At 40.6% G+C, this 17,888-nt stretch overlaps 1 protein-coding gene across 1 annotated transcript in view; it reads right to left on the bottom strand.

Moving 5' to 3' along the window:
- Positions 1 to 873: 873 nt before the first annotated feature.
- Positions 874 to 17,888, bottom strand: part of LOC146646912 (uncharacterized) — a 28,268-nt gene continuing 11,253 nt past the window's right edge. The window contains exons 2-7 of the mRNA XM_085390739.1: positions 2,714 to 2,796; positions 2,505 to 2,616; positions 2,101 to 2,189; positions 1,816 to 1,988; positions 1,475 to 1,652; positions 874 to 1,085 (exon numbers count right to left, since the gene is read on the bottom strand). Coding sequence (XP_085246865.1) covers positions 949 to 1,085; positions 1,475 to 1,652; positions 1,816 to 1,988; positions 2,101 to 2,189; positions 2,505 to 2,616; positions 2,714 to 2,796 — 772 coding nt within the window. The 3' untranslated portion in view covers positions 874 to 948. The remainder of the gene's footprint in view (positions 1,086 to 1,474; positions 1,653 to 1,815; positions 1,989 to 2,100; positions 2,190 to 2,504; positions 2,617 to 2,713; positions 2,797 to 17,888) is intronic.

The raw sequence follows: 17,888 nt of genomic DNA on the forward strand, positions 1-17,888 counted from the left end.
TTTTAATGTCTCTGTAAAGCACTTTGAATCACCTTGTTGTTGAATTGTGCTATATAAATAAACTTGCCTTGCCTTGCTTGCCTTAAACTACTCCACGTACCAGTGCCAGTAGATGAGCTGCTTTGGAACATCTTATCTCTTCAATTTAATGTTGTGTTTAGCAGAGTGGCTCCACTGAGAGGCAATATTGGCTGGTTGGTCCATTATTTTGGTCCAGGTCAAAAAAATCTGAATACAACTATTGGGTGAATTGCCATGACATTTTGTACACATTCATTGTCCCTGGACAATAAATTTGATTTGTGCTATCACAGGATTTTCCTTCACTGACATTTTTTTGGTTTATAGAGAACCCAGATAGCAAGGAAACATTGAAACACTGTTGAGTCAATATCAGGCTGTGTCATTGAATCAACGTTGAAGTGTGACGTTGACCTAACGTCACTCTTGCACCCTTTTTTAACGTTGAAACAACGTCAGGTTTTGATGTTGAATCAATGTTGAAACCTGACATTGATTCAACGTTGTATTTTCTAATACTGTTGACATTGAAACAATGTCAGATTCTGATATTGAAACACTGTTGAGCTATGGTGTTGATTTTCCACCTCTTTCGCACAGTTGCTTTTTATTAAAACAGCAGTTAAATCATGACTGGAAATCTACCTTTCTTTATAGGTATTTTAACCAATACTAAACTACTGCATGTTTCCATCAATACTTAAACCACCTAAACACATAATTGTACTTATTCCTTAAATTGGACACCCTTTATAAAAAAAACCCCAAATGTCTCATGTCAATATTAATATCCTAAAATAAGAAAGCATTGCATGTGATGTAACAGAGAAAAAAAAAAGGTCAATAGTCATGTTTCGTTTGCTAAATACTTTATTAAAAGACAGTTTCCTATTTACATTTATATGTTTCACAGAAGTTTGTAATTTTTTACTCTGGGATGGGGATGCATGATGTGCGTCCTGCACCACCCAAACGATCTGGGGCGTATCGGAGCCATTTCTGCACTGCTTGCGCAAAGACAAACTCGGACATAGAGTTTGCCCCTAACTGCTGCGTCAGGCCATCTAGGACAAAAATACACACACACACACACACACACACACAAACAAAAAAAGTGAATTAGAGCACGTGAATAAGCTCTTGTTAACTGTCTTCAGCGGGGAGAAAGTATGTAAACTCCTAGGCTGATAAACATGAAAGTCACCAGGCGTAAATCTGCAAACTGCCGCATTTGATTCCCAAAGAGCTATGAGCGGAAAAAGTGATAAGTCTTAGCATGGTGTGCCGTGTATCCTTTAAAACAAAATAAACATGGGGTCCTCGGGCTGTACAAACTACAACCCGAGGACTAAACAAGCCAAAGACCAAAGACTCCATCTCCAGATTAACCGGACATGAAAGTCTTGTTATTAAGAAAGACAAAGTAATATAGCAAAAAAACAGTAAAACTTACCAAATATGCATTTGCAGAGCGCTGTATCTTTAAATGCCATTTTTTGCTTTGTCTGGTCCTTGGTTTTTTTCCCTGCCCAGTTTAGTACCGAGGCCAGCTCGTTTGTAATGGCATAAGCCATTACACGGCGGACTCGCACCACCAGTGTGGTCCTTCCAATCAAGGCAAAGCGTCTCACCTATAGAGACATTTTAAGAGATGGAATTAGCGTGTCTCATGTCTTAAATGTGTATGCAAGTGCTTGTGTGTTTAATCAACAAGCCGTTGTTATGTATTTAAATCACATCTGACAGCTATTACACTTTATAGTTACAAAGTGTATATAACCTTTATATACTTACCATTGCCTTATTTGCCTCTTGTGATTGAAGAGCTGGCTCTGCATTGTTTAGCTCCTCAATGTTGTGCAAGGGCAAATCCAGAGGCAGTACCCCAGCATCTACCGATTCATTGCAGCCGGTATTGCGGATGGCTCTGACCTCCTCACGGAGTTCGTTAACAGCTCTCGTCAGGTCTGACAGAAAAAGATAATTTTTTTTAAGTATTTAAGAATACAGACAACTTGTCAAAAGTTTCCTTGTGTCACACACAGATATGTACAAAGACACTAGACAGTATTTTATTACCTGGTATTTTCACTCGAGGGGCCTGGGGAAACCATTTCTTTGTGGGCTGCTCATCCTCTGAGTCACTATATGTGTACAGGGGATTTGGTCTAAAGAAAAAAAGTTGAAAACGGTCATAAGTAATTACAAATGTGCTTTTGGAATATTTTTTCCTAAAGTTACAGTTTAATTTATAACAACACACACAGGAAACGGAGATGTGCAAGAAGGTACAGTATACAAGGAATTTTTGAAGTGCACAAGTGTACACGGCTTTGCATTTATAAAAAGTTTACAAGCTTCCACTTTTTGGACTATATTATGTGGTGATATTGCAGTATGCAAGCACCACAGATATGTACAAAAGACAAGATCATAAATTCTTAGCAATCAAAGATATGTTTGTGAAATAAAAAAAGTTTTACTTGTGCTTTCTTTTATGACTGGTCTGAGTTTCAGCTTCGGACTGAAGGTCAGACGTATCACAGTGTTCACTTAGATATTTCTGAAGACTGCGTTCTGCTTTGTGAAATGTGTCTGGAAGTACAAACACAATGTATGGCCAGACATAAATTAGGACATGAAAAACTTGTTATTGTTACATTTATACAACACCAATCCAGATGATACCCACCATGGCTTATTAGAAGTCGGACTGGTGCATAGGTGAGCCATGTTGAACCAGGATGAACTCTCCTCTTTACTGCATCGTGGATCCTGAATGTGTCTCACAGAGGATATGGAGGCCATGACAATTTCTCCCCATTTATCCATGAACTAGGGACTATTTCTGTACCACCAGTGCTGAACAATGCACCAGTCTTTCATTTTTATCTTTTTTTTTAATTTGGAGTCCTTTTTTGCCCTGTCTAGGATAAACAGGAAACAGATAATTACAATATATTTCATAGTCACTACAAAACTTGATCTATTGATTAAACTAAATAATAAATAATAGCTTAAAATGTATATAGGCAACAATTACAAGCAAACCCGTATATGTAAGCATTTAAACACTGAAGATAATAACATTAACAGTATTTTGTCTAAGTCTGCCATTGTAGGAATTCATGGCACCGAGACAAAAACTTGGCGCACAGTGTGGCGTCAAAATAGGCGCACACCTTTGACGCTGCGTTTTCTCCGTCTTCCTCGTCCACACGTAAATGCTAAACGCAGTTTACGTGTGGACAAAAGGTGCAAACGCAAGTTAGGTGAGCATGCAGCGTAAAGTTTGAATTGAGTGCGAATCGAAGCGGGTGCTCTCCAATCATTAAAAGTAACAAAGTCATTGAACACATTTATACAGTTACCTTTACGTTTATCAATCATATATCACAGATTTAAAATTTTTTGTAGTACTATGCTAAAAAGCAACTACAGAGCGAAAGTCTGGGTCAAGCGCCGAGGCGACGGCAAGAACAAAGGAACCCTCGAAGCGTTAAAGCTAGCTTTGTAGGGGAATATAACGGAAAAGTATGAAACGAAAATGTTTTCTTTGTTGATAGACTTTGTTTGCAGTGCAATTTATTTGTTGCCGGATTGTAAGAAGAAAGTAGACACAATTTCGGGCTCCCACATTTTATCCGAAACTTTACATTAACAAGTTTGTTTTGTTTTTTTTACTGTTATTCAAATGCAACCGTGGAAATAACGAATAGAACAAAAGTCATTCATTCTTACCTTATACTAATCGTGGTGCAGGCCAGTGCAGTGCATGAACTTATACCTTCTCCGGTCAATTCCGCTGAGAGTAAATCTAATGTCCCGCTCTACTGTACAAGACAATGGTTACCTGGAGGGATGTACCAATGTGATAGGGGTGCTGCGGAATAGTCCAAGTGGTAGCAGCTTTAATTTCCCGCTCAACCATAAATCGATGGTTTTTCAACGTGATTGTTGTCACCTTGTCAACTATACATAGATCAACAATCAACGATGACAGAACAACAGTGAATCAATGTTATTTCAATGTCAGTGTCAGGTTTCATCAGTATTTCAATGTTGTTTCAACATTGGTTTTGTGTTGACATTTCAATCCTGACGATTCTGATGGTTCAGATGGAAAATCAACATCTGTTCAATGTCTCCTTGCTATCTGGGAAATGTCTCCACAAATTTTGGACATATAGGCATAACATTTACTGTTGTTCTTCCTTGCAGGATGAATTCTAATGTCTTTGGTGGTTTATTAACTCTCTACAAGAAGCCTACTTTTAATTTGCTCAGCGGACTTATGACCAATCATCTTGTCCAATCATCTTTGTAGTGCTAATCAACATGCAAATATGCTAAAACTAAGATTATGTTATCATGTGCTTGTCAAAATATAAGACTTACAATCCTGTAAAAGACTGTAAACTGTATATAAAGAGTTAATATTCACCTTGCAGTCTCAAATCAACCAAGCGTTCTCCTCGACCGCAAAAAATGTGAACATCCAAAATGATTACTTTTGCTTCACATTAGGGCTGCCACGATTAGTCGACTAGTCACGATTATGTCGACTATTAAAATCGTCGACGACTAATTTAATAGTCGACGCATCGTTTGAAGCTTTGTAAGATCACAAAGGACGCAGGAATGAGTAGTAGGATTTAAGAGTGTAATAACGGACTGAAACAGAAGATGGCAGCACTGCATGTACAAGGATGCCAGCTGCCGTTAAACCCCGAAGAAGAAGAAGCTGTGTCCCAGAATTCATAGCGCAGCCCAGCGCAGTTGTCAACAATGGCGGCAGCTAGTTAGTTTTAACTTTACTCTTATTATTCTTTCTGGGTCACAAAATAAACATTTAACATATTTTCAGGCGAGAATGTAGCTGTGTAAACCTCAAATATCTGCTCAGTTTATCAAGACACCACGTATTTTCAAAAGCGCTCCGACGTTTTCGGAGACGTCTGTTACCCACTAGCTCGTTAGCGAGCCGGGGGCAAGGCTAACTAGAGCCGTGAGAACACCGGACTCCCGGCAAATCGTTTTCAAACCCACCGCCGTCTTTCGCTAGTCAGGTTAAACATATATATAAGTCACTTAGATAACTTAAAATGTTATTGTTTGGCTTTCTTTAGTATTTTATTTGTTCCTGAGTAAATCGGTTTGGCTGAGATTAAAGTTATAGTTTTTGCACAGCTAAAACTGTCAAGCAGACAGCTGATTATCAGAAGTGTGAGACGCTGGAGATTATACTCCGGTGTCCTGTTATATTTTAGAAAGCAAGGAGTTTATTAAACTTCACCGAAACAATCTGCAAATTTCATTAAAAATTAATAAACTACCATCTTGTCTTTATTTTTAGTTAGCACAAACACTTCAAGCTGTAAGCTAATGATAGTTATATAAGACCAGATGCTGCTGGTGCAATAAGCTGTACGCTGTACCTCCAATGGATGATGATCTGATTAGTCGACTAATCGCAAAAATAATTGGTGACTAGTCGACTATCAAAATAATCGTTTGTGGCAGCCCTACTTCACATATCAAATACTTTTCAAGATATGTTTTTGAAAAATGGACCAGTGACCCACTTTCAGGTCTTTTTCTTTTTTCTTTTTTTTTTTTAAATCTGGCAATATTTCAATACTGTATCTCAGAAACTATCAAAGATAAAAGTTTGAAAGTTAAACTGATCTTTTTTACCATCAAAATGATTCAGTGTCTGTAATTTGGGATGCATTCATTAAGTATTGGCTGGTTAAAAAATATAAATAATAGTCCAATGCTCCTGAAAATTTTGAGCGCATATTAACCAAAACGGCAAACTGCCAAAGACAACTAGTGATGATTTTTGGATAGCATGTAGGTGAACTGCTGTAAAACTGTAAAATAAAGCATGTAGAATCCTTTTAACCTAAAACTCTTAGTTGCAAAAGTTTAGCTTTCATGCTGAATAGAGCTAATTTGACAACACTACAAAAACATAAATAACAGGAGATTTCTGGAAAAAAATCTGGATTTTTCAGATGGAAATGAAGCAGTCATCTTGTTAAAAAAATTTTCATTTTCAAGGCCTACCCTACCTACCTACCATTTGAAGCCAGGAAGAGTCTGATAATTTATGTAAAAATAAACTAAGAGGCACAAAAATACATTTATTTAATAAATTATCTTCTCAGGTATGACTAGAATAATTAAAATAACACTCGGTAGCTTCGGCAATCTCACAAGAATTCCAAGAATTCCCTGACATTTGTGAGTCTTTATACTGAGACTAAGATTATTATTCCTAACTTTGTTGTAATGGTTACTATAGTTACTATTCTCTTACCGATAAATGAAAAAACTACAGCGAAAAAGAAGCTTAAAATACGCCGGAGAAATCGACCGCACTGAACAGGTCGATCACAACAGTCGATGCTATGTGCAGTTACAGCTGCAGGGACGCGCGTATCAGGTTATGATGTAGGTGTTTGCGTGCCTACACCATAGTTTTAATCACCTATTACATTTTGAGAGGAAGCTTGTAGATGAGCTGCCATTTTTTTCCTCCCCTTGTTTTCCGTGGTTTGTGAGTTGATGTGTAAAATTATAACTTTTCTTTTGAGTAAGTTAGTCAGCTGAAGGGTTTTTGTTTTAAGTCGCAGCTGGGTTTTTTTTTGTAATGTTGGCCTTAGCTCTCCCTGAAGCTAATTTATTCTTCCTTTTTCAATATCCTGGCAATAAACTATTTCAAACTGACCCAAACAGTCTCCTGGTTTTCCCCATCTAGTACTGTGTTATTCTCTTTACCCCTACACCAACCTGCAGACGTAACAAACATACTGACCCTACAAGAATAGCTTCTGGATCCAAGCCTTGGCTGAGGTTTTTGAACACGCTGCAGTGCCTTGTCCCTGTTGTGGATGGTATTATCTCAAACACTCGTTTGGTTGCGCTTGTATTTGTTGCTTCTCTCTTTTTTTAAAAAAAGAAAACATAAAATCAAACTGCAAATGTTTCACAAAGGTATTGTAGTTTCTGCCAGGCTTGTAAAACTGCCAGAAATTCAAATTCTACTTCACTACCCATCATTTCCTGGAAGTTTTCTATGAATATTACTTAACCTGAATTTCTGCAGAAATCTACAGTCCTCTGTACAGTTGAAAATCGTTGCTTAAATGCAAGGCATAAACAGTTGTTGATTTTTTAATTGGCCATATGCCAACTGGGACCTTTATTGAAATTAATTTCACCTCCACGCTAAAGCTTCTAGGAACCATTGCCAGATCTGTGTGTTTACTAACTCTCCAAACCCCCCCAAATATTTGCTGCATCATTTAAATTATAGCATTTTCATCTTCCTCTATATAGCTTTACTGCTAACATCTAACTCTGTTGAACCTTGTAATCCTCTTGGTCACAGATGCCTTGATGCTGCGCTTGAGTGCAACACCTGGCAAAACAGCTACACTGATCACTCTGTTGGAGTTGAAATCACGTGCACCAATTTTTACTCTTGGTATCTGCCTGCTTTTGGGATCTGAGTGTTAGAACCCAGAAACAGCAATTAGCTTAGACTTAACCAGTAAATTGTCATTATGAGTTGTGTTAGGGAGCCTAAAGCACTGCTGTGCATAAGTGAAACCTCACAGATCTTCAGCGAAACAGCAGCGATGTTTATCCTGTTCAGATTATTTCACTGCTTATCATTAGAGACCAGGTCCTGTGACATACTTGTTTATGGTGAACCCTGCCTCTAGCCCAATGCTAGCGTGAATGAGTTTCAGCGGCCCATTGTGGGTTTCTATAGAATAAAGTTAATTAATTCAATGTACTAGGCATGTCAAACTCATTTTAGTTTGTGGTCCACGTTGGGCCCACTTTGAGCTCATGTGGGCCAGACCAGTGAAACTGCTCTTTTTGCCAGTGTAGAGAAATTAAATACATATTTAATCCCCGAGGCTATAACATTTATTAAAACACAATAAAAAGTCTTAGATTTCTAATCTTTTTCACATTTTATTTTCCATTTAATTTCATTTGGAGTCTTTCTAGGGCCAATTCTGGCCCCCGAGCCTCATGTTTGACACCCCTGGATTGGACAGATGACAGCAGAGACTGACAGGCAACCACAAAAATATCACGTTGGTGCAGCTGTTTTCTATGCTTACGTACTGATAGTATGCTTTCATTACAGATCATAACTTTGGCTTTAGTTGTTAATAGCAGTTAAACACTTAAAAGACAAGGTGAAGTGTTGCTCAAACAAACACACAAACCTCGACCCACACCCACCCACACACACACACACACACACACACAAACTGCTCTCAGGTTATTACAGGGTGTCATTATTTAATTCTTGCTCATTAAATGCTCCAGACAATGACAAAGCGCCTCAGTCTCTGACAGCCTCTTTGTTAACCCTCTCCCTCTTATCTCTTTCCGCCTCCTATTCTCGCCCCTCTCTGCTCCGCTTTGTGTCTATTGTATGACACTCAAGGACGATTTGACGGCATCCCCAGCCACCACTTAAACATCCCTATTCATCTCCAAGTAAAACCTGCGCGGGAGAGAAATACCAACTCAAACTGTCGAGAGAACAATTTGCGAAAGCCTTGGAATGTCAGATACCTCTCGCCACTTACTGGTAATATAAAACTCACGCTGATGGAGACAACGCTGATGGCATTGGCGGCGGAGACAGTGGTGATATAAGATGTCATAACCCTGTGTCCTTGCGCCGAGTGTTTCAGAAGCATCAATCTGTTTGACCTTTATCCGGGACTCAAGCCTGTCTACACTCAAATTTTTCCTCTCTATTTCTTTCACTCTCTCCTGGCCTGCCCTGACAATGATTGTTACAAAGAGTGCTGGGAGTCTACATGTGTGCCCGTGCGAGCGAGGGCGAGAAAGATCGAGGAAGATGGAGAGACAGAGAGAGGCTGCCCCTGAGTGCATTCGCGTAAGAACTGGGGGCCACCTGAGAGCAACCGAGCACAGAATAGCGAAGATGAGAGAAAATGAAGAGACAAAAGCACTTCCCTGGTGTAATTATGCTTTCATTTCATGGCCAAGTATCCGCATGATGTGCCCTGCATGCAGAGACACTCATTAGGGTTATGGCACATCAGGAATATAACTGGCATCTGCCTGTTGAGAGCAAGAAAAAGTAGATGCACTGTCAGGGTGCGACTTCGAAAGCAGCGCCAGTAAAAGATGCAGGGGTTACAACTGTGCAGTGCGGCACAACGGCGAGCACATAAAGAGCACGCTCTCACATTTGCATGCATACAAACAAGTTTTTTCTTTTTTTTTTTTGAGCAAACATAGCTGGTATTATTCTGCTAATAATGACGGTTCTAGTGGTTGTTTTGATGACTTTTAGGGCAAGTTTTTTCCCCTCGTTTTTTATTTTGGGGAGTAAATATCAAATTTTTGGATGAGCACAGTCTCTCCTGTGATGCTCATGAAAGGAAAACACCAGAGCAAACAACAAACCCTCTCAAAGCATTACTACAAATACAAACAAAGCTCAGAGCGAATCCACAGAACTTACCCTGCATCAGAGTAGAATTCCCCCTGCGTCCCCTCTGCTAGTAAAGCAGTCGGTTCCTGATGCTTGGATCAATGTTGCAACAAATAACTCTAATATGTCTGACTGTGAGCGCTGTCATGCCCTACCTTATGCACCGCTGAAGAAGAATGGGATGTTAATGTGGTTAAATATGCGCTCTCATTACTGCTGGCAGGGACTCACTTCATTAACAGCCCCCTGCTAATGTGCCACTTTACTTTTTTTGTACTTTTTGTGTGCGTTCGCCAGTCTGTGTGTGTCACTGGCTTGTGATACGTGAAGAGAGAGATAGAAAAGTTGTGTGATGGAAAAGTGCACGTCTGCGCTCCAAACACACTGTACAGGTGTTTGAATGCAGGCATGACGGAGGATGAAACAGACATCTGTGTGCCTGCGGTTCTGCAGTATTAACTAAATAAGCAAACTCCAAAGCTGTCAGATATTGATCAGTCCGCAATTTGTTCTGTCTTAAGTAGTCCTCATCCACATATCGTCCTTTGTGAGTCATTGGGATGTAATAAGGGAAATCAATGAAAAAAAATAATGGCTTCCATGTAGATTCACCTCAACAGAATCAGGAGTACTGATATTTAGTATATTCTTATAGCACTTTAGCACCAAAAGCATTACAATTCACCCAAGCACATTTATTGTCAAAGTGCTTTCTATCTAACATTCATGCATCCCAGAGCATCTCCGGGTTAAGACTGGAATAAACCGCCAAACCTTCCAAGGAAGCAATGAGATCCTGAAACACATAAAACCCTCTTCTTGTCATATTTTAACACACGGTGTGTATCATCTTTGGGTCATTTTCAGAGACACAGTGATACCCCTTTAGGGTTGTTTTACTTCTCGATAAACAACCAAGAACAAAGGAGCTCAAGTCCTGTACAAGGCCATGTTTTCTGCCCTTATTTTCCTTTAGTTTTTGACTTTAAATTTGAGAGTTAATGATGTAGCTATGGTTAGAGGAAAGATAACGGGTTAAAATAGATTTGTTTGCAAAGTTAACGGTATGTTATCAAGGTTATCTTGCATTTCCTTTGTTGCCATGCTTGGGCGTCCATGGTTACCACAATTACATGTCATAATGAAAACATCTCACAACTGCTGATTTAGAGTTTTTGTGTGACTGCTAAGTTTACCTAACAAGCAGGAGATCCTTGGTTCAGTCCTGTGAGGAGACACGAGGTCTTGGGGGGGATCAGGTGTAAAAAGCTTTCTGTTGTGAATAAAGGGCTTTTATACTGTATGACCATGATGAAATGAGACTAGGTTTGATTTTACAGAACAGTCATGGCCAAAGGATTTTATACACTTTGCTGCTTCAATTTTTATTCAGATTGCTTTTTTTTGATGTTTTTTTCTGCCTCTATGATACAATGAAAAGAAATTGTAAGCGTTTCATTAGTTTCAAAAACTTTTATTGGCAAATAAATCAAATTTACTCAAAGAGTCAGCCTTTACAGTGTTGACCCTTCTTCTTTATAACTCCGGCAGTTCTCTGTGACATGCTGGATATCGGTTTCTGGGCCAAATTCTGATTGATGGTGATCCATTTCTGCCTTATCAGTACTCAAAGCTGATCATAGTTTGTGGGTGCCCCTCTTTTTAAAGATTGACCTCTGATTCTTGATTGGATTAAGATCCGGGGAGTTTGACGATCTCCAAGAAAGTTAGTTATCAGTTTTGCCTTATGACACGGTGCTCACCCTGGAAAATGCACGGATTGTCACCGCTATTGGCCCTGAATGGTTGTTTTTTATACCAGTCTTTGTACACGGCAGGGTTCTGGGGCAGAACTGTGAGTAACAACAACAACAACAATCTTTATTTATAGAGCACATTTAAAAGCCTTGGGCATACCAAAGTGCTTTACATGAAACAATAAAAGGTTCAAACATTGATAACGGATAAATAAAAATAAGGAGTTATGTTCATAGATAAAAGCTACCAATAAGAATGACTACAGCACATGGGTAATAGCAAGATAAAAGCTGTACCACCATAATAAAAAACACCAATAGAAAGATAGGAGGGAATTAATACAAGAGGTCAATAGGTCACAGCAACCAAACAAACAAACAAACAAACAAACAAACAAACCAGCAATTAAAAGGTGGAGAAGGCAAGTTTAAAAAGATATGTTTTAAGCTGTGATTTAAAAGAATGAATAGAATCAGATGCCCGGATGCCAATCGGGAGATTGTTCCAAAGCACAGGTGCAACAAGAGCAAACGATCGATCACCTCTAGTCTTAAGTCGAGATCTGGGCTGAGCCAGCAGTAACTGTGACGATGACCTTAAAGCCCTGGCAGGAGCATAAGGGTTTAAAAGGTCCTTAAGGTAGCTGGGTGCAGTGTTGTTAGTAATTTTAAAAGTAAACAACAAAATTTTAAATTGAATACGATATTTGACAGGCAACCAGTGCAGATCGGCAAGGACAGGAGTAATGTGGGCAAACTTGCTGGTTTTAGTTAGAATGCGAGCTGCAGCATTCTGAACTGTCTGTAATCTCTGTAAAAGGGAAGAGTGGAGACCACAATAAAGTGAATTACAATAGTCTAGCCTCGACGTTACAAAGGCGTGGATGAGCTTTTCGAGATCTTTATGCGGGATATAGCGCCTAGCCTTAGAGATAAGTAAGAGTAAGGCATGGGTGTGTAGCAGCCCTACATACGAATAGTTTCAGAATGCTTTGCTGTTGGCACAACAGAGGATTCTTGTGATGCTCGTCACTTTTGGCCACATGAGTGCATTCATTTTTGTTTCCCTTACTTTGCCTGCATTCCACTGACCTACACATTGATTTAGGTTAATGCAGACTAAGCATCAAACCAAACTTTAGTGCTAAATGTGAGAATTTAGTTCTTTTAGTCTCCAAAGGATAGCTAGGTTCCCACATTTTGACTATTTAAAGAGATTTATGTCCCCACAACATGACTAATACGAGCTCACACTCTCAGGCACACACTCAGAAACACATGCACACATACCTCTCTCACCAGTGTCTGGGATTCTGGCAGTTAATGGGGCGGCAAATGAGATTGTTACTGATGTGTGGTAGCGAGTTGAGCGAAGGTGTGGAGGTGATGGAGGGAGACAGGAGGAAGACAAAGAAGAGCCGAGGGGAGGCAAATGGCGTGAAGATGTTGTGATGCAAATTAGAAACTTTTGCATGTTTCAAATGTAGGTTGGGGTCCTGAAAATAGACTTCTGGGTAACTTTCATATTCCTGTAAAACAGGTGTGAAGCTAAAATAACACAGAGAGCAGCGACTTTAACTTAGAGACTCAAGTTTGCAGGTAAACTCGGATTATATTTTTTAATGATTCTGTGATATAATGATAAACAGTTGTAAGCATTTTAAAGTTTCAAAGGCTTTTGTTGGAAAATAAATGCATGCAGAGAGGCAGTATTTACAGTGTTGACCCTTCACGGGCGACCGTGGCTCAGGGGGTTGGGAATCGCATCTGTAACCGGAAGGTCGCCGGTTCGATCCCTGGGCTCTCTGTCCTGGTCGTTGTGTCCCTGGGCAAGACACTTTACCCTACTTGCCTACTGGTGTTGGCCAGAGGGGCCGATGGCGCGATATGGCAGCCTCGCTTCTGTCAGTCTGCCCCAGGGCAGCTGTGGCTACAACTGTAGCTTGCTTCCACCAGTGTATGAATGTGAGAGTGAATGAATAGTGGCATTGTAAAGCGCTTTGGGTGCCTTGAAAAGCGCTATATATATATTGTGTCTGGGGGTGGGCGTCCGGGTACACACCGGCTCACTCCTTGGCGGCCGCTTGTCGGGGCCTGGGGCCTGGGGCTCGCTCGGGCCCCTTTGGAGGTGGGGTGCCCCCGGCCTCTCGGCCTGGGGCTCGGTCACTCAGGCACAGCTGGGGGCCGGCGGAGCTCACGGGCGCGTCACTGCAACTCCCCCTGACTTCTGCTCCGCGGCTGCTGGGCGAGCCCTCATCTGGGACTCTCCTCAGCTCTTACTGGAACAGTGGCGCGGCTGCCCCTCTGTTGGTCTTCCATGGTCTCTTGTGTTCTGGGGGCCTCTGGATGTCTGGAGTTTTGATCTCCTCCATACCCGCTTCACACCCTGGAGGACGGGGCTGTGGCCCCCCCACACTCCCTAGCAGATCATTACATGGAGAAACCTTTGGAATGCAAGCATGCTGATCCACACAGGTATGCACACATGGGTATTCACAGACGCGGACTAAAGCTTTCTTGGCTGCTGCCTCAAAGCACACTGTGCGCTGTCTATCTTGCGTGCTGCACAATATCGTTTATTATTTAGTAAATATTGATATCTATGACTAGCTAGTTTATTGTGATGGTGCTTTGTTTTCTCTATTATTATGTTACTCTTTGTTGTTTGCTGTCTCCTCTGTTTGTTTGTTTTTTTTTCTCCATACAGGTGACCCAGGAGTTCTTTTTTTTTTTTTCTCTCTCTTCCCCCCCCTTCTCACCGTCTCTTCTCCCCTTTGGTTTTCTTTCTTTCTCTCCCCCTCTTTCTCTCATTCATTCCCCCTGTCCTATTTATTAAAAAAAAAAAAAAAAAAAAAAAAAAAAATGACAAAGGATGAACTGAAGCTCTGCCATCACGTAATGTCGCATACTGCTGTTTCTGATGTCATTTAAAAAAAAAAAAAAAAAAAAAAAAAAAAAAAAAGCGCTATATAAATCCAATCCATTATTATCATTATTATTATTATTATTATTCATAACTTCTGCAGCCAAATCCTGATTGATTGCAATCCATTTCTGTCTTATTGGTGCTCAAAGCTGATCACTGAGCTCAGCTTCAGCTTGGAGTTTTGCTCGTCCACTCGCTCAGTTGATCATAAATTCTTGATTGGATAAAGATCTGGGGAGTTTGCTGGCAATGGATCTAAAATGTTAATGTGATGGTCTCTCAGTCAGTTAGTTATCACTTTTGCCCTGTGACATGCTGCTCCATCAAGCTGGAAAATGCATAGATTATCATCACTAGTGCGCCTGGATCTCTGAAAGAAGTCTTTGAAAACATTTTTTAAAACCATTTTACACATAAACGACATTTTTTAAGCACTTTAAAGGGAAAGTGAGCTCTAGTAGACTGTGTTTCTCCTGTTGTAGCGCTGCAGTCAGTCACTGTATGTCTGTGACTGCACAGATACCTCTTGCATGCATAAATAAATACAGGATGCATTGTTTCTCCACTTGAAATGAAACCCGAAAAAAGGCTGATTTAGTTTTATGACGATTCTGTATTCCCTCCCTGCTTTTTCCCATCACTCAGATGTATATTGTGACCCACGTCTTATGCCAGGGTGACTCATCTTAATTGCTGATTGCCTCTTCTCCTCCATTTGTCTCTTCCCTCTTGTTGCTGATCCTCAGTTACTGTAACACTGGCCACCGAAATAACGTTCCCCCCGAGAGGCTGGTTAGGGGTTACAAGAGAGACTTGGCTGTGTGCAAAAACGTCTCCCTTGGGGGCCTCTATTTTCCTGCAGGTGGTGAATGAAGGGGAAGAGCTATCCATTTATATCACTTAATCCACGGGACACACTATTAGAGTGCTAGACAGGAGGAAAACTCACACGTCGTTGCCTACCACACACACCCACACTGTGCTTAAGTGTACTGTTTCACGTGTATGTGCATTAATGCCTTCTAAATATGCATTGTTGTGTTATTAGTGAAGTCATAGATTTGAATATCAATCACACCGATTTTTTATTTTGGAATTGTATTGACACATTAACTGTGTCCAAATTCACGATGCAGTTGTCAGAATCCATTAATCTTAGTCTTTCTTGTGTCAACGTTTGTCTTTTCATTGCTTTTTGTATGCACGGTTTAATGTTCACACTCATGTTAGTGAGTGTAATAGCATACATTACTGTGCAGCTGATTGTGTACTTTCTATTGACTGTGTAATATGACGTGACACACGGGCATTTCGTTTTTCTTTGTCATGACAGCAGCAACGCCTCCCACTCAGTCCTGAATGTATGGCTGACTGTGCTGGTTGTGTTTTTTTTGTCATCGCTTCTCTCAGTAATCTGCGGGACTGCACATAACAAATGTCTTCAATCTGTTGTCTAATCATGGCTCAAACCAAGGGAACAATAACACGCCGACATCATACAGCAGATTACGGTGAATCTGCTCTGCTCTCGCAGGGCTTTGCCGAGCTGTTCCGCCGCACTTGGGGGAGGAAAGGAGTCGGAATTTAATAGAATATTCTCAGGTATCACTAATCTGGTTAGTTTCTCTGACAATTCCTCTTCCCTCCAAGTTAAGGAAATGCAAATTGTGCCACTCTAACTTTGAGAAAGTAAAGCTTCATATTTTACAAATAGCAATCATAATAAGATGCAATTCAAGCAATGCAATTTAGGATGAAAAACAGCTATAAAGACGAGTCTCTGAATAATTTCTCCCACTGCTTTTGTCATTATTCCCAGAAAGATGACAGTGTTCGTTTGACGTTCCATTTACAGCGGGCTCCTACTGTGGCTGAAAATACAGTTCATTTACATTTAGTTATCAAACTCAAACATGCACAAAATGAATGAGATCCATTCACGCGTAATACATTTAATATTAAAAACGACCGGCACCATATTTTATCTGTATGACCACGCCTTTGGCTTATAACAACCTTTCCAATCTCAGCCCTGCAGAGTCCAGATTTCACTCAGCTGCAGCACTATTACGAAAAATATCAAACAGGGAGTAGAATCAATTGGATGTGGTGTAATGATGTAATCAATATGCATCATGTTCTGTGTTTCTCATATGGCATTTAATCATACTAATGGCTGTTCTTTAAAGTGGTAAGTGAAGCATGATGACACATCTCAAATGCTACACTTGTCCTCTCGCTCTGGTTTAGCTTCAGTTGAACAAATTGACTGTATGCAGTGAGCGAGGCAGCGCCGTGACCTTTTCCCCAAACAGTTCTACAGTACAGCCCGCCTAGAGTTTGATATCTACTGTGTACAACTGAAAAAGATACTGGTTGAACTGACAGCCGACTCCTCTGTTTCTCCTGCAAATAAATCTGTACGTCCTCCGTCCTGCCTCCCCCCCCCCCAACCGTACCTTTCTGAATCCACTTGTAGTAGACCCCCAACCAATAAAACGTGATCTTCATAAGTCTTGAGGGGAGAGGTGGGCTAAGTTTGGGGAAATTGCTGCATGGAAAAGGCAATATATGGAATTAGAGATAAGAGAGAGCCGAGGGAACTAGCTGAGGATATTGCCTGCTTAAGGCTCTGATTTACACTCTGGATACGGGGACCAGAGAGGAAAGGGAAGCCCTGAGCCAACTGTTGGCTACAGACATTAGTATATATGGTTAGTAATTAAAACAAATTTCCCACGTGTGGGACTAATAAAGGTTATCTTATCTTATCTTATCTTATCTTATCTTAAATTTCCCACACTGTAATGATGTATTGGTAAAATTTAATTTAGCTGGCTGGCAGATTGTGTTAGAAATATTACTGAAAAATGAAATGACAGCTCATTCAAGCGCGAGATTGCCACCAACCAGACACACCTTAGAGGTATAATTTCTTCATCTGCCAGCTTTTACTGTTCCTCCAACACTTACATCCTCCTGCGCATCTCACTTCAGCCATCCTGTCCCCCAGAATCCACAAATATTTGATCTGACATCCTACAAACATGCAGTGACGACCAAATGAGGGACAAAATGGGTTTTGTACTCCGTGGCGAGATTCGGCGCCACCTGATTTTAAGACAGGGTTGGTGAGGTGTCATGTTCACTTCTTCAGTGCTCAACCTGTTTCTCTCAATTTATCTCTCAGCAGTATATTGGATAATAAATGGCATGACATTCAATCAGCATATTTCTGCATCCCCGCGGTATGTGCTTTTGTGTGTGTGTGTGTGTGTGTGTGTGTGTGTGTGTGTGTGTGTGTGTGTGTGTGTGTGTGTGTGTGTGTGTGTGCGCGCTCTCTGTGTGCATACAGTATATTGTAAACTTGATTGATGGATGGATGATGACGGAGGTGTCACGCAAGGACTGCTGTGCATTTTTTTATTTGTCTGCCTGGAAAATGATGCATGCCTCAGATTCGTCCCTACTTAACCCACACACAGATCTATACTTGCACATGATGTGTATACCCACTAAGGAACACGAACACTGTTTTAGCGCAGTCGCATCGTGCATATTGTGTGTTTTTGCCCAGTAGCAGACAGGATAGGCCCATGATGAGGGAGATGTATCGATCACCGAGCAACAGGCAATGTCACTGAAACATACCTAATAGATACTACAAATAAAACACCCA

Source organism: Rhamphochromis longiceps, linkage group LG19, assembly GCF_057381845.1.
Source record: "Rhamphochromis longiceps isolate RC_006_pf linkage group LG19, R_longiceps_female_GT1.1, whole genome shotgun sequence".
Taxonomy (NCBI): Eukaryota; Metazoa; Chordata; class Actinopteri; order Cichliformes; family Cichlidae; genus Rhamphochromis; species Rhamphochromis longiceps.